The following is a 23,097-nucleotide window of genomic DNA, read 5'->3' on the forward strand; positions in this document are numbered from 1 at the left end:
ACAAGTGAACCTAACATCAAGCGATCTGTGAGGCCTCGGCCCAAGCAGTGCTTCAGTCACCCAGCACTATGAGCTCACGTGGGCTCCTGTGCTTGGAGAGCCATCCAGGAAAGCAAGAGGCTCTTTCCAGCAGAGCTATGTGGGGAATTTTGGCCTTGTGTTCTTCAGAAAAGGCGAGGGGAACTCTGGAGACCTGCGAGCTTAGAGCCTGGTGGCAGCTCCGGCCTGCACAGAGCCCCGCTCCTTGGCGGAAGGCTGCCCCTTTGTTTGGTCTCGGCGAGGCTCTCCATCCGAGGCAATTAGGATTAGCAGTCACATTTCATGCTCTGAAAAGTCAGAAAGGGAAAGAAAAGGGAGCCTTACAAAAAAGACTTGCCTGCCAGGCACAGATTTCGCTCTGTTTTTGTGCAGAGAATAAACACAGATGTGAAGGTTAAAAAGCAGGCTTCCAACAGCCCTTAATGAAGGGCTTGGAAATGATGCGAGGGACTTGGCGGTGGAGGAGAGTGGAGGCAGTGCGCGGGGCAGAGCTGGCAGAGGGAGGAGCTGGGGTGACACACGGCACAGATTAGCTCCTGAGACCTTGCTGGTTCACCTTCAGAGGGATTTCAGGAAGCTCAGCCTCTGGCAGGAGAGATGTGGCATTTTGGCTTCCAGAGCTACCTACTGTTTGGGGAAATGGAGAAGGGAGGAGAGCTGTAAACATGCCCGTGTGCATGGGCCCAAACAGGTGAAGGAAGACAATACACATCGCTTTGAAGGTTGCAGATTTCCACTTTGTTTTGCCTTTTTGTCTATCAGTGTGTCCTGGCCTCATTGGGAAGTGTAAACCCCTTTCTCCAACCCTTGGTGTTTTTTTATTAGGGCTTCTTCACACATACAGACAAAACCATCTAAAATGCTGAAAATATGCAGACATGGTTGAAACAAACATTAGATGAAATAAAGTGCAGATTGGAATGTATTTTTAGTGCTTGAATATTTTCCCTAAAAGCCTGTGCTGTAGGAAACACGTTTTGCTGCTTGAATCATATGGTAATATGAGGCATGCTTTTGACACATGCTGCTGTCACATGGAAACACAGAAATGGTCTCAAAACAAGCAACACTGTGTACAGATGCTTCTTTTAATGGCTCCAGCAGCTTGCTGATTGGAAGACTCCAGCCTTGACTCTTATTCCCGGCAAGGGGCCCAAATGGAGGAAAGAAAAAAAGAAAAGGGGGAAAGCTTACATGCCCACCCACTTCTTAAACAACTTGTGATGGCTGTCACTGACAGTAGCAGATGTTTGTTTCGGTTTCTATAACCTTTTACTGTCAAGCTCTTTTAATGATGCAGCAGGAAGATTTCACTTGACATTCTAGCCTGCTGACATTTGTTTCCACCTGCATGTTTTGTGGAGTACCTCCGTCTCCTCAGGAATGGGGTGACGTACTGGAATTTCAGGCGTTTAGGGAATGCCATGAAACAAGGGGGGTTGCTCTTAAAAATACGCGTATGCATGTGTGCTGTTAATGTAAAGCAACTCGCGTTGTAGAACCTTCCTATAGGAATTCCTCTCTACTGCAGCTAAAAGCATCATAAATGACAAATAAGAAAGACAAGCACTATAGAGTCCCTCTTCACAAAAGTTTTCTCATAAAGAAGAAAATTGCACTTAGAAGCTTTGAGCTGTACAAATGTAAGACTGGCAAGCAAGATTTAATGCGTCTGTTCTCTGTTGAATTGTACCAACTACCCTGCAAGAACAAACTTTTAAACTGTGGAAATGAAATATCTTCTGAAGCAGTGAATCTACACAAACTAAATAATGACGTATCAGTAACAAGGTACAACTGTTGCTTTGGGTTCTGTTGCCAAAGTCAGTCTCACCATCTCATTCATCTCTTCTCCTTTCTAGAAGCTGTCGAGCAATCGTCTTGCTCTCCACTCATCACTAAGGTGAGGCTTGAGTAAGACACTGGTATGCTCACAGTTCAGATGGTATTTCTCATTCCCTAGATTTTTCTTGATGGCAGGAGAGTTTCTATTTGCAAGATTGATAAGTGTGCAAAAATTGCTTTAAATCCTGACTGACTTTTATTGTGGTGAGGCTGTATTTGAGATGATGATCAGGAGTGATTTAGGAAGCAGAAAGAAAGAATTCCTTTAGATTTTTTTATTATTTTATTTTTCAACAGTGTATGTCTGATATTAAATGGCTACAGAAAGTTTTTAGCACATAGGAGTCTGAGACCATGATCTATCACCAACAGTAGCTGAGGGCGTGGAGGTGTAGTTATAGGAAGGAAGTGAAACTGCTTGTTTGTTACCGGTCACCCTGAGGAGGATGAGTGCTTCCTAAGCAGTGACATTGGCTTGCTCCAATGTTTATATTCAAAGGCTATGATAAGATACCTTATTTGTCACCCTGGAGGGTACAGGGCTGTTCCTGGTCTGAGAAAATCTATGTAAATATTGGTGGCTGAGCTCTTGCTGTTTCTGGAAACTCACCATACTCTTTCATAATTGGTTTTCCAACTTTCATGTGTAGCAGAGTGGCATAAGCAGGGACAGCTATGTGGGGTGAACAACAGGAGAAAAGAGCGAGTTCTCTTTAGTGAAGAGTAAATTATCAGCTTGATTGATGAAGTGCAAACAATTTGGACAAGAAGGGAATGCATTTGAAAATGACCTTAATATCGTCTAGTTTCCCTGAGGGAAAACTAGATCCTACAGTCAAAGACAGACACTTCCCTTATGCGTTTCTGTATCAGTTGTTGCATGATCAGACAGGAATGTCTCTGATGCCGGGATATCAAGGAGCCACTGTGAGTGTACCAGGGATAGAAGCTTTGGGCAGGGCATCTCTTCATTTACTCTTTGTGTTCCTTGCAAATAAACTGATTTCTTTTTGAAGTCTGAAACTTGTAACAGGAAAATTCTTTCCCGTGTCATGCTTGCATTGTTCACAATATGAATGAAGCCCTGGGGCACTTGACTGAGGACATTCATCTTTGCTACCTGCAGCTGAGGCCTGCTCGCATTTCCATCCATGATTAGGGCTGTGGAACCGGGTAGGCTAAGTGTTGCCCCCTTTAGAAGAAAATTTTGCAATAAGAATGAGTATGAATGGACCACTGCATTTCTGATTTTATACATCTGTGGTAAAGAAAAAATAATAGCTTTTTAAATGGTTTAGCCTTCGGAGAGCTTAGACCTCTCTGGGGCTTTCTCAGTTAGCGTCATTGAATCCAGGATCCCTTCAGCGTTTAGCAGATGCTGAACTACCCTCAGTAACATTTTGTGCATCCATTCTTGAAAATAATTTTGCCGGCTTGCTATTTAAAGCTTGCTGGTAAGTTGAAATGGTCTCTTCAAATGGCTACTTAGCAAAACGAATCCTTGAAAATTCTAGGCTGCTACGCATGCTGTTTATACAACGTTAGCACAGTAATAGATGGTTAGCTCCACCACTTCAAAGGCAACATCTTCATGGTAGCCTAGAATAAAGATTTGCCGTGACTTGTCAAAATCATGTTCAGGACTGAATATATTTACTGTGATCAAAGGTAGTCCCCAAAGCCAGGCTGCAGCGTAGAATAAGGTCAGAGATGTGCGAGAAGCTGCTACAACTCCAACTAGTTGACGAGGATCCAGTGATCAGTAGTCATATTGCAGCTGAATTCAAATTGCTTCCAAATTGGTTGAGGAAATCCAATATATTCTTGCAGCAAAGAGCTTTATCTTTGGTTTATCAAATAAGCTTGTCCTGTGTCTTGGGCTTCCTGGAGGCTGGTTTATAGTAAATCTAGGACCAGTAAATGTAAAACTCGCCATCTGTGACAGATCCCTTCTGCAAGTGTTGAATAACCTCAGCATCATTAGCTACAGTTACAAATGGGCACATAAAGAGGTAATTACTTCTCAAAGGTACTCATGCTTAAAGATGCAAGTACTGATCTAGGGGGAGTTTTATACCAGGGCCTAATCACTGTCTCAAATTGAGTCACAAATTAGCTCAGGGACTTTGCCAACTTCCTCAAAGGCGTCTGCCTTATCTTTAAGCATCTTAATAAATTTTTCTCTGACTGAGGGAATCTGCCAGACAGTAAAAACTTGAGGAAAAGATCTAGTCTGGGGAAAAAAATAAAATAAACTCCAATTTCTGTTAAGTTTATGGCAGAGAAATTTTCGTAATGTGTAGATGGTCCGCATTCTTGAAACTTGTACCCCAGAGCCTGTGTAGTTGTCGAGTATTAGCTCATTTTCTGAGAATGATAGGAGTAGACTGGAAGTGTCCTGCTCTTCACCAGAAGAGTACCGTGGAAAGTGGGTTTGCACCTCTCTTTTTTCCCCTTTCAGTCTAAACTCAGATATTGGCTTGATTCATAAATGAGCAATAGCTGACTGACAAAGGTTCATTTTCCACATGCCAAGATGAGTTGGACCCTCTGAGGGGATTGAGACTGACGGATAAATAACTGTCACGTGTAGGTGGCCTGTAAGAAAAGATTTTTGGTGGTTTTTTTTTTTTTTTTTTTTGAGTCTTTGTTAAGACTTTTTCCCCCCACTCTTTAAACTCTCCTGTCATGTGCTGAGTGGGGGTGGGTGGAGATCAGGGCGGTGGGGGGAGAAGGGGGTGCTGCTGAAAGCATTTCTCTTCATTTCTGCCATCACCCAGTGTTTATTACGCAGTGATAGACAGACGCAGGAAAGCTGCCAATCAAACCTACGTTCACTGCATTTCAATTGGCCTTCGCTTTGGCTTTCAGCATTTTGAAATCTACATCTCCTCTTCGGAAAAAGGTCGTTCTGTTCATGGCGATGACAAGCCCGAGACCCTCGGGTACCCACTGCAGTCACTTGTGATCCCATCAAACCATGGAGGATCCAAGGAGCAGGACAGACTGTCAGGGGCTTGGTGAGAGCTGTTGCTTATAAGAGCTGATCTCCTGCTGCCCAGATTTAAGAAGCTAGGGTGTGATTTTTGCCTCCAGTAAGTTACACTAGGTCTTAAGAGGCAACAGCACTTCCTTATGCTCTCGCCCAGACTGAAATCTTGACCAGGCAAAGCATCTGAGAACAAGTCCTGGAGCTGCACAGTGAGCAGAAGCTCTGTAAGTGAGGGTTTGAACATTTCTATGAAGTTTTTCTCCTGCGGTCTCAAGTTGTCCCTATCAACCAGGGGAAAAAGCAAACAAAAAAGGTTAAGATAGCGTAATTGTGTACTGTGGTTTATTTTCTTCCCTAAATTAAATGTCTCAAATGTTTGCATGCTTTTAATTGTCTCTACTGTAGGACAGTGCGTGCATGCATGTGGGAGGCTTCTGGCAGGATTTGTGATACGATACAAATGTTATTCCCTCTTGTTGTATGTAACTAGATATAATTTAATAATTACAGTTCTCAATTACACAATTAGTGTAAGTGGAGGTAATTACTTAAAACACGTAGATCATCGAACTGCCATTTGTGTCGGGCTCAATGGTTTGGATCCTTTGAGAAACGGACCAAATCCTTTTGAACCTGCAATTTTCCCTCTGTGAACCTTGTTCCCTCCTCCTCCTTGATAAAGGTGTTTGTTCCTTGAAGCACTAGCATTAGTTGGTGGCTTTTGCTGGCTCTGAATCTGTGCAGTCTTGCCCTCTAGATGGGGAGAGGAGCTGCTGCTTTCCTCTGGTAGCTTTTCATGTAGGATGAGGATGCTTTGGGAGGTGCAAGGGGGTGAGGTTCAGCTGAATGCCCTGACTCACCTGAAGGTTGCAGGGGAAGGGAAGACCAGAATCTCTACAGGAAAACTTCAAAAAACATTTCCCAACAGCTTTTTGATAGTACTTGTGCGACATTTGTAGAAGCCAGATGACTTGCTGTTTGCGGAGCAGTGGGTGATGTTGCTAGGCTTCTATGATGCAGCGGGACTGCAAGATTACTCTCCGAAGGATATGTTATTCTCCAGTTCGTATGTTATTGGCTATGCCTACAAAGATTGTCATCGTTGCAAAACAGGTGATGACCTTGTGATGCTGGTCTGCAGCAAGATGAGTATTGTGCAATTATGTGCCCTGGGCAGTTCTTCCATTGCCTGTCTTGGCAGAGTAATTCCTTGCCTTAGTCCTGTGAGGCCGTTGTTACCCAGTCAGCGATGCTAGGTACTGTTTGTGTGCAGCAGGTCCCCGTGCTCAAAATTAGCACAGGGCCTAGTTTTTTGTTCTCCATCTGGTGGTTAGAGACAACACAGCAAGAGCTGCCCTTGTGTACCAGCCCAGAGCTTGTAATGAGGAGACTTTTAAAGCCGAAGGAACACGAAATTTAATTGTCCTTCTTCCACTTCTGGTTGCAAAATGTAATTTCATTAATGCATTGAGTCTGCTTTCTCCAGCGCGTCTCTTTTGTTCAGAGGAGCCTTTTGTTTGGGGGGATATGGAGAACGAGGCCTTGGGCATATGCGAGGGCGAAGGAAATATTCTTGCTTTTGCTCTCGCAGTGATACGTGAGCATCTGTCAGGGGCAGATACAGAGGCTGAGCAGATGCACAATGGAGGTCTGTCAGTCGCTGCAGGCCTGGCACAGCTGAATACACAGCATAAAGCTGCCTGCTCAGAAATCTGGCTCTTGGTGCACTTCTGAGCTTTCTCTAGAACCAAAAATCAGGATTCGAGATAGTTGATCTATGAAAAGGGGACTAGCGGGAGCCTTCTTCGTGTCTTTATCAGCGCTGGTCTAGGATTTGCGTTCCAAATGGGCCCTGATCCCCTTGTTCTCTACTCTGCAGAGAGAACGTGTGCATCTGTGTATTTTCAGGCCATTTTTGTTTTACAGCCCTGAGTGTTCTGCTTGGATTTGATGAAGAAAGTAAAAATCCAGCCACCCTGGTCTCCTCATCTTCCTCCACATCAGTGTGGTTTCCCAGCAGTTCGCCAGCTTTTAGCGCTTTGCACGGGCAGTTTTCCTGCTGGGTGCAGTAACACAGCTGTCCCAGCACTGCTCTTCCACTGATGGAGCAGCAAAGTCCTGAGGCAGTCCTTCTGGGAGAACCAAGCCACTGACTCCTCTGCGTGCTTCCCATCGGAGACAGTGTAGAGATGCCTACATCCAGCCTGCTGAACCCTGGAGGCTGTGCTTTTACCCATTTGTGCATGGGGACAATCTTGTTTTGCTCTCCCTTACCAACTTCTCTTACCATGAGTGTCTCTGGGTGTCAGCGTGTGTATGTAGCACAAGGACTGCATGCATCTGAAGGCCTTAGAGACCAGAAATAGCACTAAGTTTTTGACTCCAGTACTATAAAGGGAGAACTGTTTCTTTTCTCCACTTGTCTCCATAGGGATTGCATTTAATGCCTCGGGGCTTTCTTCATGTATGCCGACTGAGTTAGCAGTGGCAGTTCCTTTCTGCCTGGAAAATTGTTCTTTGTGCTATTTCTGAATCATTCTGCTTAGCCGTGTGCGTTGGGCTGCTGCCCAAATCCTAGGGTGGTTAGCAAGTGGCATGTCGTTTGCCTGGAGTCAGGGCAGTCCCTGCCTGTAGTAACTTGGGCCACCCAGAACAGTAAAGGCAGGAGAATCCCAAGGCCAGCTCTTTCTTCTGCCTGGTAAGGAGGACCTAACCACCATCCTGCTTGTGCAAATAATTAACAATTTTTCTGTGCTTTCCCTGAATAAATGGATTACCAAAGCCCACAGCCTGCATTTGTGCTGTTCTTATGCTATTTCAGAGGGCCCAAAAAGGAGCACCTGTATCAGGGAGGTAGGTTAGGCTCTCTAGTGGACTCTAATTTCACCTTCATTTCAGGTAGAGTTGCTAATACTCAGTTATAATCCTTACTGTGTGGCAAGTACTGCATCCTTCTGAGTGGAGTTCACATCAGTAGCAAGGAGTATGTCCCCAAGTGTGTGTTATTTGACAGGGCAACAATTTTGTCCTTCATAGCTGTACTAGAAAATTTTAGGTCTGTGAAAATACATCTTTACTAGCACTGGTAAATGGTATGTGCTTGGATCAAATGAATCTGATTAAGATTTCTACCTTGTGAACCTGGGCAAATATCACTTATCAACCTTTTTTCCTTTCAGAAATATGTTGCAAGGAAGTGCGTTCCTATTAATTTCCTGTGCTTTGTGGATTATTTAGGTGTTGCCATTTCTGTAAATAAGGTTTCTTTAAGAATCTAGAGTTTTATTACTTGGATTTTGAAAAGCTTTTTTATGGTTTTGTCACCTGAGCTGTTTTCTGGATGATCTCTTGGGGGTTAAATTGATAATTATTTCTACCTCTTCTGTAGGTGCTGTGATTGGGGATGGACAGTCAGCTGTGGCCAGCAACATTGCCAACACAACCTACCGGCTCCAGTGGTGGGACTTCACAAAGTTTGACCTGCCTGAAATCAGCAATGGTAAGTTGGAAAGGACGCTTACTTCCTTTTAAGTCTGTGCTAACTAGAGCTGCCATAATCTGTACGATTTTTGGAAGGTAGCTATATATTGCAGGGCTTGGATTATTTGTCTTGTACTGGGAACTGTAAAATGCTTAGCCGTTTGTGAAAAGTAATATTGACAAAATGTGTTCAGATCTGTTACTGCCTTGTTCATCTTGCATATTCTTGCTACCAGCAAATCCTTGTGTAAGTCGGGCTTTTCTGTTAGTAATGTCATGAGAATATATAATCCTTATACAAAAATTCTGTGTCCCATCCTCTCATTCCTTTGCCAGGTTTCTAGAGGGATTACTGATTGGCATATTTATTGTCTTTATACCTTGGCATTAGAACCTGCTAATAAATTGGGTCTGGATCTTTCAAGTTAGACACACTGCTGTGATTTAAAATGCTGCAATGTGTTTTGATAATTGGGGTCTTGGTCTATTGCTTACCACTGTGTTGTAAGCTTCTAGGCATTTGCAAAAGCAATAATTTGTTTTATATCTCATGTGGAAGGCACTTTTGGGTCAAGAATGAGCAGTATTACTGTAGGGGTGGTGGTTATGATTGTATTTTTCCTTTCCCTTCCCTTAGTGAAATTAGACCATAGTTTTACAGGTGTTTTGTGCTGGCATAAGCTAGCTATTGCACTGGAAGAGGCTTGTTATGCTGGTGCAAGAATATTTGATGCTTGTAGTCGGCTGATCAAGAAATAACATTTGAGGGAGATTTAAAACTAAAATTACTAAAAAGACTATTTTTAACCCAGAATGGTATCCTGATATAGCTTGCTGCACAGGTGCAGCAATGTTTGTGGCAGCCTGAGATGAAGAAATAAGATAGAAGATAGGTAGGGATGTTTGTACAGTGATTTTTTTAACGTAGGCCATCTCTATGCATATATGAAATTTATTGCTTGACTTCTTTTTAGGGGGAACAGGGATTCTGTTTGCAGAAAGTCTTTAAGGTCCCTTCCAATCCAAACCATTCTGTGATTCTACATCTTTTTGTTTTTACAGATAGCCATTAAAATGAACTAGGTAGAAAACCTCTCCCAGACTAAGCTCTGTCCTGAATTTCCAAAAATTATATATCCACCAGGAATTGTCTCTGGAGTACTGTCCTGCTGCTTAATAAAAATAAATAAATAAACACCAAAGGAGCACATACAGTGACACTGTAGCAGCAGAAATGCAGAGAATTAAACTAGGAGGGGCCATTCATCTCCCAGAGGCTGGGAAATCGGAGTAGCTAGGGGAAAGCTAGCAGTTGCCTGTCCCATTACAAAAAGCTCCTTCTTACTGTGTCGTTCCTCCAGACAAAGTATCTGGTATTTGTCTTATATCCTTCTTTCATGTTTTATAGAATATTGTGGTGTGATATTTATAGCCTGGCAGGAAATAAAAGCCCTGATTTTAGAAGATAGCCCTTGATGCTATACAGGGGAAAGGTGCTTTATATTTAGTCTGAGAAGCATTCTGTGTCATGGTAAGAAGCATGCAGAGTCATTCTGAAGGCAGAATATTTCATTGAATTTAAATGTGCCAGTGCTTTGACTTGTCCAGTTAAGTGTCAATCTGTAGTGCTAGTGTAAGTCTGTAGGCTGAGGATCAGCGTACAAAGTAAAGTCTTGCCATGTGCTGGCAATAATTTCCATGGTCCATCCAGGATCAGGAGCAGAATAAAGCTGAGACCGGAGTGGGGAGAAGCATCTTGCTGCTGACTTAGAGTCCTGGGGACTTCTCTGCAAGCTTGCAAGCTTCTCTGCAAGTATTTGAAGAGTGGTGCAGCTGCAAAAAGGTTTTCTGGCCTCATTTGGCTGCTGAGGAGACGGTTGCTGATTTTTCTTTTCTTTTGGAAAAAAAAAAAAAAGCCCAAGGTGCTTATAATTTATGGAATTCCTTAAAAAAAATAAGGACCATCTGCTGTTCAAGGCATTAGTATTTCAGTCTTCTCCCTCTCCTCTAGCAGGACACTTCGATTCTGAAATCTATTCTGAACAGCTGGATATTGGGCTAATGCCTCTGTAATTATACCCTTCTTGTAGGCAGGGTTCCTCTTACAAGCCCATCACTAGCTCTTCTGACTCCCCACTTTGTAATACTTGGCTTGTCCATCTTGATTTATGACTTTCTGGAAATGTTTGGGTTTACTGTGTTTTCACTTCAGATGTTGAGCCCAAATCTGGTTTTTGTAGGCCGTTAGCCCTGTCTCCCTTTGCAAAGGTCTAGTAAAGGTGTGCGAATGCAGAGCAGCTGTGCTCGTTCTCAAACAGGCATTTACTACGCTTGCACATGCACCAAACAAAGGCAAGCTGCGACTTTGCCAAACCAGAAGGACATTAATGTAGCTTAGGGTTACTGATATTCCCCCTTCATAGGGGGACTGATATTCCCCCTTCATAGCCTGATGCTTGGTAGTGCTGCTGCTTATCCGTGTTTTTAAGTGCCAGGCCCAGTTTTCTATAACGAGGCCTCCACGAAGAAACATGCTTATTTCAATGTGCCTCTTGGTGAAAATGTTGCACCAGGTGCAAAAATTTGTAGAGATATTGTAAAACGAAGCGTGTGACAGTGGAATGGAGGATTTTTCTCAGACTGTTTGTGGTCTCGGACACAAACTATTTTCCCAGTAAAGCATTTGACCTCAATATCTCCTTTTTTTCCATCATTTTCTGTAAATCAGAGATGGTCATGTGAGAGAGTCTGCTTACAAAGAGGGTGCTATTGCACTTCCTGGGACAGGCTTGAGCCACAAGTGGTTTGGGAGCAAAGGCAGATGAGATGATGCAGCTGAAATGTGGGACTGCCTGCCAGCTCCACTTTCAGAGGAATGGTTCCGTGGCCAACCTCCATCTCAGAGCAGCTCTTCTTCCTGTTACAATTAAACAAAGAGAAGGTAGTTTGGAAATAGGATGTTTTGCACTGAAACAATACGCCTGAGCAAGTGACAGCGGCGCAATTAGCGCAGCCCTGCGATCCCGGCGCCCTCAGAGCCCCAGGGCAAGGACCTCACTGACACCACAGCCAGGGACTCCAGCAGTCTTGGGGAGATGGCTCTGCAGGGACCTGGGGGATTTTACCCCCCGGCCTATCTTCCTCTGTTATTTACAAAACAGAAGATAGCTTCAGATTTCTTCTCTCCTTTTTGCCAGTTTTCATTTTATTAACTTCAAAATGGATATGACCCAGCCTTTGATTGTAACTGTCAGTCGTGCTGGCATTAGGCTGGGGAGTTTATTTGGCAGCAGAAACAAAGCTGTCTTTAGCCATTTATTTAATATTATTCTAGTAGGTGCTGCTGCTATCACTACCTCAGATCCTTAAAATTGCCTGCAGCTAACAGGTAAGTATTGAATCAGCGAACGCTGTAGAATATTCCCTTTCCACAGGTAAAATATTTGAAGGCTTTCACTCTTGAATCATTTTAATAGAGCTTCTCGTAGCACTCACTGCTCATTACTTCAATTTCTAACCACTGTGGCTGAACTGATCTAGTTCTTCCATGTTCAGTCACGAGTCAGGAGTTTGTCCTCTGCTGTAACGCTGGCTGGGACTTGAGGAAGGTGATTTGGTCACTGCTTGCTGATTTACAGTGTGATGCAGAAAAACTTAGAAGGAAAAATAACGCATTAGGAAAGCATCATCGTTAGGGGTGGCTAGGAGAGGATGAAAGCCTGTACCCTCCATTGTGTGCTGGGTTATCTCTGGCAAGCAGTGCTGGTCCTGGTGGCCTTCCAGGCCTTCCCCAGCTTCAACTGGGATTATGCTGTAGGTGTCAGCACTCCAAGTTGGCACAAGAGCTTGATTAATTTGTTCTCTGATGTTTCTTTTGATCTATTCTGTCAGCTCAATGGCTGCATTAACAACAAAAGAAAACAAGAGATGAAAGGGTGGCCTTGTTGCAACTGGTTTTCCAAAAATAGCAGTTTTCCCCTAAAATCTTCTGCATTGGCTTTGTTTTCATAGACTGGGCCTTAGACTCAAAGAAATCAAATAGCCTGTGGCTTTGTCAAACACAAACATTTTGATCCTCCTCATGACTTGGGAATCTCTTAGATGCTGTTCCTTAAGATGAAACCTTACTGAGATCTCCACCCCTGTTTTAGAGTTGTTCTTCTGGTAGAGTAAGGCAGAGTAAGCTCCTTTGGTTCTAGGTGTCAGCGCTCCCTAATTCCCTCCTCTTTTGCAAGGGAGGAAAGAGCAAAGAACCGTGATGCCAGTGTGAATCAGATCTTGAAAGACTGAAATAAAGGGCACTCTCCTTGTTCAGTGCAACTTGCATCTGTGATGTTTTATGTTCCAGACACACATCAAGGGGGAAAGATAGTTCACTTCTGGCAGGGGAGCTCACAATCTGTTTTGCTAAGAGGCATTCAGCATATGCATTAAACCTTAAAAAGAACAAGACATGCAGTCATGTTGGACATCATTTTGAAGAGCTTACCAAAAGCCACTGTACTGTGTGCTGTGCTGGAGGAGAGGAAGGAAAAAAAAACACAACACACACATAAAGGTAGAAAGTAAGTTCTATGTAATAAATGGACTATTGGTGAATGGTGACCTAAACCAGATATTGCTTTAAAAGGTTATAGTTGAAGCTACATGAGGAGAAGGATTAAAGACCTAGAGAGGGAGAAAATTGACCATTGAACTGCAAAGATATATACAAGACTTGGTAATGTCTCTGAGTCTGTACAAGGTACAGAAGAAATTTAAGCATTTCTTACCTTATGAAAATTACAAATGTACAAAGCTGCATTTTATTTAAAAGTAAAACCATTTGAAAAACATATGAAGAGGTAAGAATTGTCTAGGCTACGATTTTTCAATAGCTACAAGAACAAGGAAATAACATTGCCTGCGCCTGGAAGAATTGGTATCTGACCCCCTCTAAAATTTCTTGCACCAGGAGTTGGTCAGTGCAGAAGGTTTCCTGGGATACATGACACTCATATCTTCGGTCTGGTTTTGGAGAGCAGGCTTTTGTGTTTCATAGTTGTATCTCTGGCAGATGTTCTTGCTGTGTAATGTGTTTTCAATTCATCGTTGGCCTTCTTGCTTGGCTCTCTTAAGTAGTTAATGCAGGTTTGGCTGGGAGGATCCTCATACTCACCTGTTCAGTAAGTCCCCATCCCTTTTTTTCTAATTTTTTAAAATACCATGTCAGATTAGAGTACAACTCCAAAGAAATAGATGAGAAAGGTGACCCCTTTAAGCACTGAGCCTAGTTCCCTGCTGTCTTAGGCAAGCGCATCCTATAGCTCCTTTTATTCTGTTAAAATTAGTTAAATTCCTTGCCCCTTTCAATTCTGTTGAAAAACTATTCTACAGTCTTAGTACTCTGATTATAAATAAATAAATCTAATTTCTAAACTTAATGGCTGCTTTTACCCACTTACTCACCTGTCAATGCTATTTGTGAAGAGAACTATGACTAATGTTCTCTGGCACTTATGTTTTTGGAACTTTTTTCTAAATGCAATCCGATTTCCTCTCAATCACTTTTTTAAACCATAAAATGAATCTTGCGTTTCCCCCAGTCATCTTTATAGCTATTTACTGGATTTGCTATCATTTAGGGTTTAATCTTTTTTGAACATGGCTAACTAAAACTGTGTGCTCAGTATCCTGCACGTGCTCTTGGCACAAGCTTGTGTGTTAGCATTGACATTTCCCTGGTGAACCTACTCCCCAGTGCAGTTCAGGATTGCCATCTTGTTCACTGTTATGTTAGGTGGGTGGCTCAGTCCTTGCTATGATCACCAAAATCAATCCTCTGTTGTTTCCAAGTGACAAAGCAGAAGTTTGTAAGTGTTAACACACTTGTAGAAGTCTTGCATTTCATTTCTTTTATGCTTCTGTGAAGTTCAGTTCTCCATTTGTGGTCTGATCATGTTCTGTTAGTGAAGTTACCCAACTTTATCAACAGAATTCACCAACCAGCTCCAATCTTTAAGTCTATCCAATTGAAAAAAATAATAAATAGAATAATAAATAGGACTGGTTTTGAAATGAGTCTCTGAAGAACTCTGTGGAAATCCTCCTAGTTTGGGGATGACAGTAGTGCAACCTGTTGTCATGTATCCTGTAGCTAGTTCACTGCATATACTGTAGTTCCTGTGTGGATGCCTATCTTCTCTTGAGATTGCAGACTACTTCAGTGAAGCTTATCCAAAAAAAGACACAAATTTTAATACTGAAATGCAAATTTTAATTCTGCCCCCTTGAAATGAGGCAGTGCAGTCCTTAACCTTTACTCTGTGTTCTTTCTGTTCTACTAGCTTTAGACTAAGTGCTCAGGAATTTTGTCGTCTTTTGAACTGTCTGTTCTTTGACGGGCCAAAAGTATTTTAGGTTATTACAGCACTGGCAGTGACTACATTATTTACCTTTTTTTGTTCAGCACCTTTTTGTTTATACTAGGCTGAAAATTACTGTTTTTAGCAGCTCTGAAACTGGAAAAAAATGGCTGAGTAAATTTAGAGTACAGGTGTAGGTGGTTTGGTACAGAATGTAATTAAATAGTCCACTTCTTATCCTCGTCTGTTTATTTTAATTGGAGTTTCTTACATGGAACAGTAGAAGTTGATACTCAACCATATAGGAAAGCGGTTCCCAGGAAGAATGTCTTCTAGACCAGAAAAAAAAACAAAAACCTAAAGATTAGGTTCAGCTTTAAATCAACAGAGGTAGAAGAAGGATCAGTCCTGGCTCCCTTCCCATCACGTCTTTTCCTGCTGCTGCAAGTGTCTGCGTGGCCGTGGGGCATACCAGGTTAGGGAATGGTTCTGGCTAAGGTGTGACAAAATTACCAGTCAGTAATTTTTCAGCCATATCACATCCTGGGTGTAGCTTTTCACAGAAGTGTTGGAAATAAGGGACACGGATTCTTCCTTCTGGCAGCGGTGCCAGTTTTCTGAAATGTTGAGGTACAGCCTTAATTTGATTTGGAAGTTCAAACTCTCAGATCTACAAAACATTCTTGGCACTGTTCTTTTATTAAACTAATAAGGGGTATAGCCCAAGAAGTGCCTTCATAAACTGATACATAATTTAGCCAAACAAATCAAAGCTGCCTCTAGGCTGGGCATAGTCTTAATGTTTGGAAGAGAGCTTCTGGACTATAAGAGCTAAGGTAGTGCTGCACATGATGCTGCAGATTCAGTGTGTGAGATGGGCTGTTCAGTCTTAATGGCATGCAATTCCTCTGTATTGCAAATGTGAGCTCTATTATTGTTTTTTATAATTACTTCTAGACCTTTGATTTTGAAAATACTGGGATCTGAAAATCGCTCTCTCTTAAAATAGTGTATTCAGGTTCAACACCAAATCTCCTGAAATAATCAGAGCAGTTTTAGTCAAAAAGCTGAAGTGCTTTTAAGCTTAAGCTGAGGAAGTGAACATCATAACTTCAGTCTTGTCTTAGCAAGCTGTTGGTGCAGATGATGCCAAAAAGCAGTGGAACCTTGTTGTACTAGGAATAGCATGAGTTTGTAGTAAGATTCAATAGTCCAAAGACCTCACAGGCTGCATACGCAAGGCACAAAGGAGGAAAGGTTTGTTCAAGGTCACCTGGCAGCTCACTGGCAGAGTTGAAAATAAAACTTCTTTTCTGAAATGCTGCTTGCTACCTTGTCTGCTGAACAGTTTCTTCACTGATTGCACAAGTGCCTCAAATAGTGGGGCAATTAAATGGTGGACTGGCTAGAGAAGTCTCTGTCCTTTCTTGCTTGCTTTATCCAAGATCGGTGTAAAAATCAGCAAACAGAAAGGAATGCCTGTATCTGCAGGGAGGAATTTTTCCTTTACCTCCTGTTTATTGGAGATAAGGGAGGTGGAACTCAGGGGCTCCGCACAAGAAGAGGAAATGAGTTAAGGTGTACTGTTTCTAATGACACCACTGCTGGAGTTTGTCAAAGAGTCACAATTTGGGACTTGTTTAAACTGTGCTGTCCTTTGCAAAGGATGATGTTATGCTCAAGAAAGAAGGGGTTGATGAAATGCAATCACCACTATTTCTTGGCTGAAGGCTCCAGGAGATGAACAGATTTCATTCCTTGGGCTCATTGTGGTGTCTTATCTCCGTTTTGGAGCAAGTTTTACATTTAATCCAGGTATAAACTTCTGGAGGAAGCTAAATGTCCTGAGTGCCTTTTGCATGTACTGTCTTGACTCCAGCATCAGGTTTGAATCTTGCTTTATTCTCTGTTGAACCAGAGTGCTTTAATCGTTCTTCCTTTCGTTCCTCAGCCTCCGTGAACGTGCTTGTTCAGAACTGCAAGATTTACAACGATGCAAGCTGCGATATCTCTGCAGATGGGCAGCTGCTAGCAGCCTTCATTCCCAGCAGCCAACGAGGCTTCCCCGATGAAGGGATACTGGCTGTGTATTCTCTGGCACCACATAACTTGGGCGAGATGCTTTATACAAAGCGATTTGGTAAGCATGCAGCAAGAAGGCAGGGGCGGTGGGTGGGACTGTGAGAAGTTACCTCAAAATCAGCCTTCAATGAGAAATGCCACAGTCTGAATGTCACTACCTCTCTATTGGAGTCACAGAATATATGCTATTGGCCTACCCCCAGCCACAAATACATTAATGCTGGGGAGAAAGTTGCAATACTGTGTGGACACATGAAGTGCTGGTAGGGGGGAGCTGCTACAAGATTTTTTTTTTTGTTTCTTAAAGAACTTTTAAGAGCTTTTATCTTAGAGGAAGATACCTGCAGCAAGGAAACCTTTTGCAAAATCTGTACTTGTGCAGGTCTCTCTGTTCTCCTCTGTCCCTTATAAGAATGATCTTAGTATGCTGTACATTATGTGAATACCTAAAGGGGTTGAAGGAACTGTGAGGATAAGGTGTCAGGAGGAATGTCAATCTTTGAGAGAAATAACTGCTATTCTGTTTGTAGGCCCAAATGCCATTTCCGTGAGCCTGTCTCCAATGGGCAGATATGTAATGGTGGGACTGGCTTCCCGGCGTATCCTGTTGCATCCCTCCACAGAACACATGGTTGCTCAAGTCTTCAGGCTGCAACAGCCCCATGGTGGAGAAACCTCTATGAGGGTGAGTATGTGTATAATCTGTTTCTGTAAGTTTTGTTGGTGATACTGTGTTGATTTAGCTCTAGCCTAGTGGTTAGTTGCTCGTTTATAATAGCAAAAAAGTAACATGCTCCAGGCCCACTAAATAATAAACACATGTAGGAATTTATCACAGAGATATGTGAACATGACAGGAGAGCATAAATATAACAGAATGGGGAAACTACTCTGGTTTCAGGTATGACGACAAAAATATTCAATGTTGTGTGTGGTAGCGTAAGTCTAAATGTCACTCAGAGTATTTAGTAGATGTTCTGTACTTTTGGGGGGTAATAGGCATGTATCTTGTGGCATTGTGGTTGGCTTTGTTGATGGATCGTAGCAGCTCAGGTTTCTAGATTATTTCCTGACATTCCTGAAAGGGGCTGACTTTGAGGGGAGTTGCCACCAGTGGTTTTGAGAAGGGTTGGAGCTAAGCTTCATCCTGGACTTACAGACTAAAGGAGAGGCATAGCATGCTTTTGCCAAATAGGCTTTTGTTGGCTAATTATTAGTGAGCTTTCTATGTATGTGTAGGCCTATTTTGGGAATGGAATTATTCTTCTGTACTTTTGCTTTGGGGGAACTGAACTATGACCCACCCTGACTAATTCATTATGTGTGGAAAACCTTCATCTTTTTTCAAACCAGCAAAGAGAGTTAAGGGAACATGTATTGCTTGCTTCGCTCATTAGGAGAGCACAACAGCTGTTTAGTGATAGTTTAGGATGGTAAAAGCCACGTCCAGTTAATAATGCACAGGAAGGGTTGAGGAGGTGGAACTAGATGGTTTCTGAAGCTGAAATTTGGCCTGGATACAAATTTTATGCCATATATTCAGGTGACTTTTGTTTCAGGACATGAAACCTTTTCACTTTTGATGATAACTTGATTGTAGTGGAATTGTTTCCACTATGAATGGCTTTTTTCCCCTCTGTTTGTATCTCCAATTTTTAAAGGACAGAGCTTTCCTAATATATCAGGGTTGCACTGAAGCATTTGACTAATGGCCTACCACTGGTGAGAGACTTGTCTCTGGCTCAAATGGCCTGATTCAACTTCAGATTGTAGTTGCTCTTCAAAGTACTCGTGATTCATAGAGGGTCATCTCAGCTATGTCATTACATGAGCTACTTTATCAGCTGATGTAAAATTCTTGTTTATCTTCATCACCTGCTCCATGTTATGAGGCAAGGTAAGACGGATAATAAAGATTCTTTACTGAACCAAGTCAGCATGTTTTTAGCCCTGGTTCTGAGCTACCCTGCTGGTGTGGGTCTCTGAAGGTAAGAAACAGGAAGATTAAAGAGTAATAGTGAAAACAACAGAATTTAGTTAACAGGTATGGTTTGTGAAATTTGTCTGGATGTGATAAGATCACTAATTACATGGATTCAGTATCCTGTTAGATCCTTTTAACAGTCTAGTATGCCCTGGTACTGGGTGGTGGTTTTGTTTGTTTTTTCCCCAGTTATTTTCAGGTCCTAGTGAAATATATAGTTTCCACTGCCAGATACGGAGTGTCCCTTCCTACAGTTTTCTTAATGTATCATAGTAAGTTAAGATGGAGAAGCCCTATTAGCTAAAATCTTGTCTCTTCCCGTAAAGAGCTATGGTAGGATTCTTTCCTCTCATCCATCCTTTGTGTTTGCTCTAAACTGCAGTCGCTGTGCTTCTATCCATTCCTTTTGGAGACATTTTTTGTAACTAGCTAATTCAGTAAGCTTTCATCTGAATCTTCCGATGCAATGTCTTCTACTTATTTCATCATCTTCATTTCAAACATATCTTCTTTCCCTATGCTGTTACACTCTCCAAACTCTTGTACCCTTGCTCTTAGTCACCGTTTAATAAAGTAATGCTTTGTATTCCCTTAATCTTTTCTTGTAATTCAATCTTCCAGCTTTATTTTTATTCAACTGAATTCTCTCCAAAATAACTATTTTTTTTCCTCAGTCTGGAATATGTTTAAATGTACATAATGTGATAAGTATAGTCTTACCAGAACCCCACAGGATATTTTCAAGCTGTTTTTTTTTTTTTTTCATTTATATAGGGCTTTACTTACAGTTTTTTCATTTTTTGTTATGGTGCCTTGAAAACTTTGTACAATTTCTCTCTCATTTTTCAGACTTGTGCCACATCACTGCACCCCTGTCTTTCTCATCTGCTATAGTTCTGGATTATTTTTTCTCCAGATGGAGTGCATGTATTCTAAAGGTTGCTTTTTTCATCTTTCTTGCACATGTATTTTTAGCTTCCAAAAGTCTTTCCCCCACATTCTCAAATCTATCCAGTCTAGCAGGGTTTGTTAACTAATTTGCTGTTTTTCCCCTTTCCTGCATCACGATTAAAGATGTTGAAAATGTCTCATTTCTGACTGCTTTGGACTTTCAGCTTTCTGCCTATGTGACAGGGTCACAGTTAGACCAATCTGAATTAATTTGATTAAAGAGCCTTCCTGTCGGATAACATCAGATATTGTTTCAGCATTCTGGTGTAGTGTTGGTTGTCTCTGCAGTCTATAGGACCAAGCTTGAAAAACATAGAGTTGTTAATCTTGTAGATGTTATTCCTTCATCTAGTTGTAAAAACTAGTAAGTCAGCTACTGGCACCAGAAGAACTGATGCTTTTTTCTATCTTCAATTTTGCAATAGGACTGCTCCATAAGTTTGTAATGCTTTTTAGAACCTGCAAAATAAAAATTTAAGTAGGAAACTTTACAATACTCTTATCACACTGTCTTTAAAGGGGCTGTTGCGTTCATATTCAGTGGAGTGTAAAACTGGTTTGCAGCTTGGCCAGCATGCAGTAGAGAAAGGTTTAAGAAAAAAAAAGCATTGGTGGAACTATGTTCTTCAATCTGTAATTTAATGTGCACGTTTGAGAGAATCAGAATGCATCCTTGTTGCCTCTGTGCCAACAGTTTGTAATACAAAGCAATTATTGCTCAACTTCTTAATTAAAAATAAGTCATAGCCATGTTCTTTAGCAATGCATTGTGGATATTTTAATTTTATATAACTTGCAAAACTCCCAAGAGAGAAATTCAAGAAAAAATCTGTATCAGATTCTATGAAAATTCTTAAAAGTTGTTTCAGGGTTGTCTCTTTCTTTCTGACACTGTTTGATTTCCAGTCAGTGGACTGGGAGAGTAAGGCTTGGCAATGTGGCCTCTAAGTCATTGCAAAAGCTTGGCAGCCTGCTGAGGAGTGAAACACAATGATTGCTTCTGCTTTCAATTAAAATGGGAAGACCCTTTCTCCACACCCCTGACGAGCATTCAGGGTAACGCACGTTTCTGTTCCTCAGATAGTTTTCTTTCTTTTCCTGCTGCAATAGAGGTTTTGAAGATGCAATTACTTAGCTTTATTATATGAAACTCTAATACATGTAATTGCGCCTAGAAACCCACTGGCTGCTGGTGTAATTTTCAGAGATGAAGAGAAATGTCCTCTCTGAGAGCTGCAGCACTTCTTGGTTGTACTAAGGAGCATCTTGGTTACAGAAGCATGTTTTGTCCGTATACATCTTGCTCATAACATTTAGGTTATATTGGTCAGAAAACATGATTTGACTGTTACGAGTTGTGCTTAGAAGTGGAATAAAAGTACTAGACTGCCAGCAAACGTGGTAGAGTCATGAGCTAGAGATTCATGCTTTTTCTTTGCTCAGTCCCTTAAGATTTGCTATGCTTAGCATTTCAAATAGAAACCTAGCTTTGCTGAAGAAAAAGATTGTTTTTCGGATTGAAACTTTAAAAGCTTGTTAGTAGAATCAGCTTTTAAGGAGAGTAGTATGCGTAAGGATTTGGATTGGATTGGATTTTTTTGTTTGTTTGACAAGTCTAGTTAACATCTCTGAAATCTCTTTGTAGCTGCAGAATATAAGGAAGGAACTGCTTTTAGCAGATCTCTAGCTTGGGGTGGTATAAGTAGCAGTGGTACTGGGAATCATCATGAGACAGTGGAATTTCAGAGGTGGGAAGTTTGGAGAATGAATGCAGGGTTTTGCAGCCTGTTTTGAAATTCTGAGTGGAGATAGTCTCTGAATAAGGATCTGCTTTCAAGCTGCTTGGGCCTGGAATGACTTCTGATTTCCAAATGATTCCAGGAATATGTAGATGTTAAAGAACATAGAATAATATGATGATAGGAATGTGGAGCTGAAATTCCATGGAAACTTAGAGTGAGGATCATATTGCTCTGGGTCTGTTAGCAATGGATATTAGTGAGAAAGAAGGCCAGCAGGTAGCTCTGCTTCTGGCATTCACAAATCCCGATGCCCTTGCTATGTTCAATATTTTCTGTGTTTTACCCAGAGGAAGCTAACTCTGAAATCAAAAAAATGTGATTACTGTAATTCAAATTAAAACGTAACTTGGCAAGGGTTTTTTAAACAGAAAACAAAGTGAGGTAGGTGATTTGAAAAATTTGATTGACACAGAGCTGAAGAGCTAATCATGCAATCTGTGGGGATAAGATGACTTAACCAAGTCCTGTCTCAGATATTGCTTTGTGATTTGAATCTAGAAGGAATACGGGCTGTGGAGACGCATATTTAACTCTTGACGATACTGCTGGCATTTGGGAAACATCCTGTTGAAATGGTTGGTCAGTAGCCTGGACGGAACGGGATATGTGTGCACTTCCATTGTAAACAGGAGAATTCCAAGTAGTGCAGGAAGAAGGGCCTGAAGCAGAAAGGCACAGCGTGTCAGCACGGAGCCAAGCTTTCTTTCAGTGGATTAACTCTTAACTGGGACAACGCGCAGAGCACTTGAGAAGATGCACAATTTTACTGAGTGCTCTGAGCTTTGTGCAAGTGCCAACAGAATGCGTTCGGTATGGGCAGCAAAGGTGGTGGCACTGCCACACCTCATTGACTTGTAGGTGAGTTATGAATGCTCCTGCAGCTGTAAGTGAAGGGGCTTGAGGCCTGAAAGCAAATGGCTGTGCTCATTTGCTTTGCAGGGGCACAAGTTATTGAGGGTTCTGACAAAACTACGATGTGAAAAGAAAACTGATGAGAATATATGGGGATTGCTTACTGTAACAAGTTATCTCCGTTGGAAAAGTTCTTATGAACTCACACACTTCTGAAAACAAGAACAATTTGCAAGAAAGAGTAGCAACCTCTTACTGTGTTACGGAAAAAGCATGCTTACTGGTGCGGTCTCTTGTGTCTCTGTTTGAGAGAGATTTTGTATCTTCAGGTGAAGAGAGGGAACTTTTGACAATTCTAAATAGAACTGAGTTTGGTACATCCAATTCCTGCCCTAATGTATTTTTTGCTGTCAACAGATGTTCAGCCATGTAGATGCTTCTTTGACAACTGAAATTCCAAATGGTCACGGACTGTTTGACTGTACTTGTTGGTACTAGGAAGAGGGCACAGAGGCAGAACCCTCTTCTTACTGATTTGAGAATTCTCTCCTTTTTATACAGAGAGGAGCATGATAGTCTGCTTGAAGCCAAGTAGTTTTCTATGGTCTGTGTATCAGCAGATTCTAGCAGGTAGCTTTAACAAAGCAGCATGTCCAAAACCTATGTTGGGAAGCACTGCATATATAGGGTGCTGTAAATAAGAACTGTATTCAGCATCATCAGAAA

At 41.8% G+C, this 23,097-nt stretch overlaps 1 protein-coding gene across 3 annotated transcripts in view; it reads left to right on the forward strand.

Annotated features, from left to right (window-relative positions):
* Nucleotides 1-23,097, forward strand: part of AMBRA1 (autophagy and beclin 1 regulator 1) — a 129,455-nt gene that overhangs the window by 67,865 nt on the left and 38,493 nt on the right. For all 3 annotated transcript variants that reach the window (XM_068683764.1, XM_068683766.1, XM_068683765.1), the window contains exons 12-14: nucleotides 8,265-8,375; nucleotides 16,652-16,840; nucleotides 17,313-17,467. In XM_068683764.1, coding sequence (XP_068539865.1) covers nucleotides 8,265-8,375; nucleotides 16,652-16,840; nucleotides 17,313-17,467 — 455 coding nt within the window. The remainder of the gene's footprint in view (nucleotides 1-8,264; nucleotides 8,376-16,651; nucleotides 16,841-17,312; nucleotides 17,468-23,097) is intronic.

The sequence above is a fragment of the Anas acuta genome, chromosome 5, assembly GCF_963932015.1.
Source record: "Anas acuta chromosome 5, bAnaAcu1.1, whole genome shotgun sequence".
NCBI lineage: Eukaryota > Metazoa > Chordata > Aves > Anseriformes > Anatidae > Anas > Anas acuta.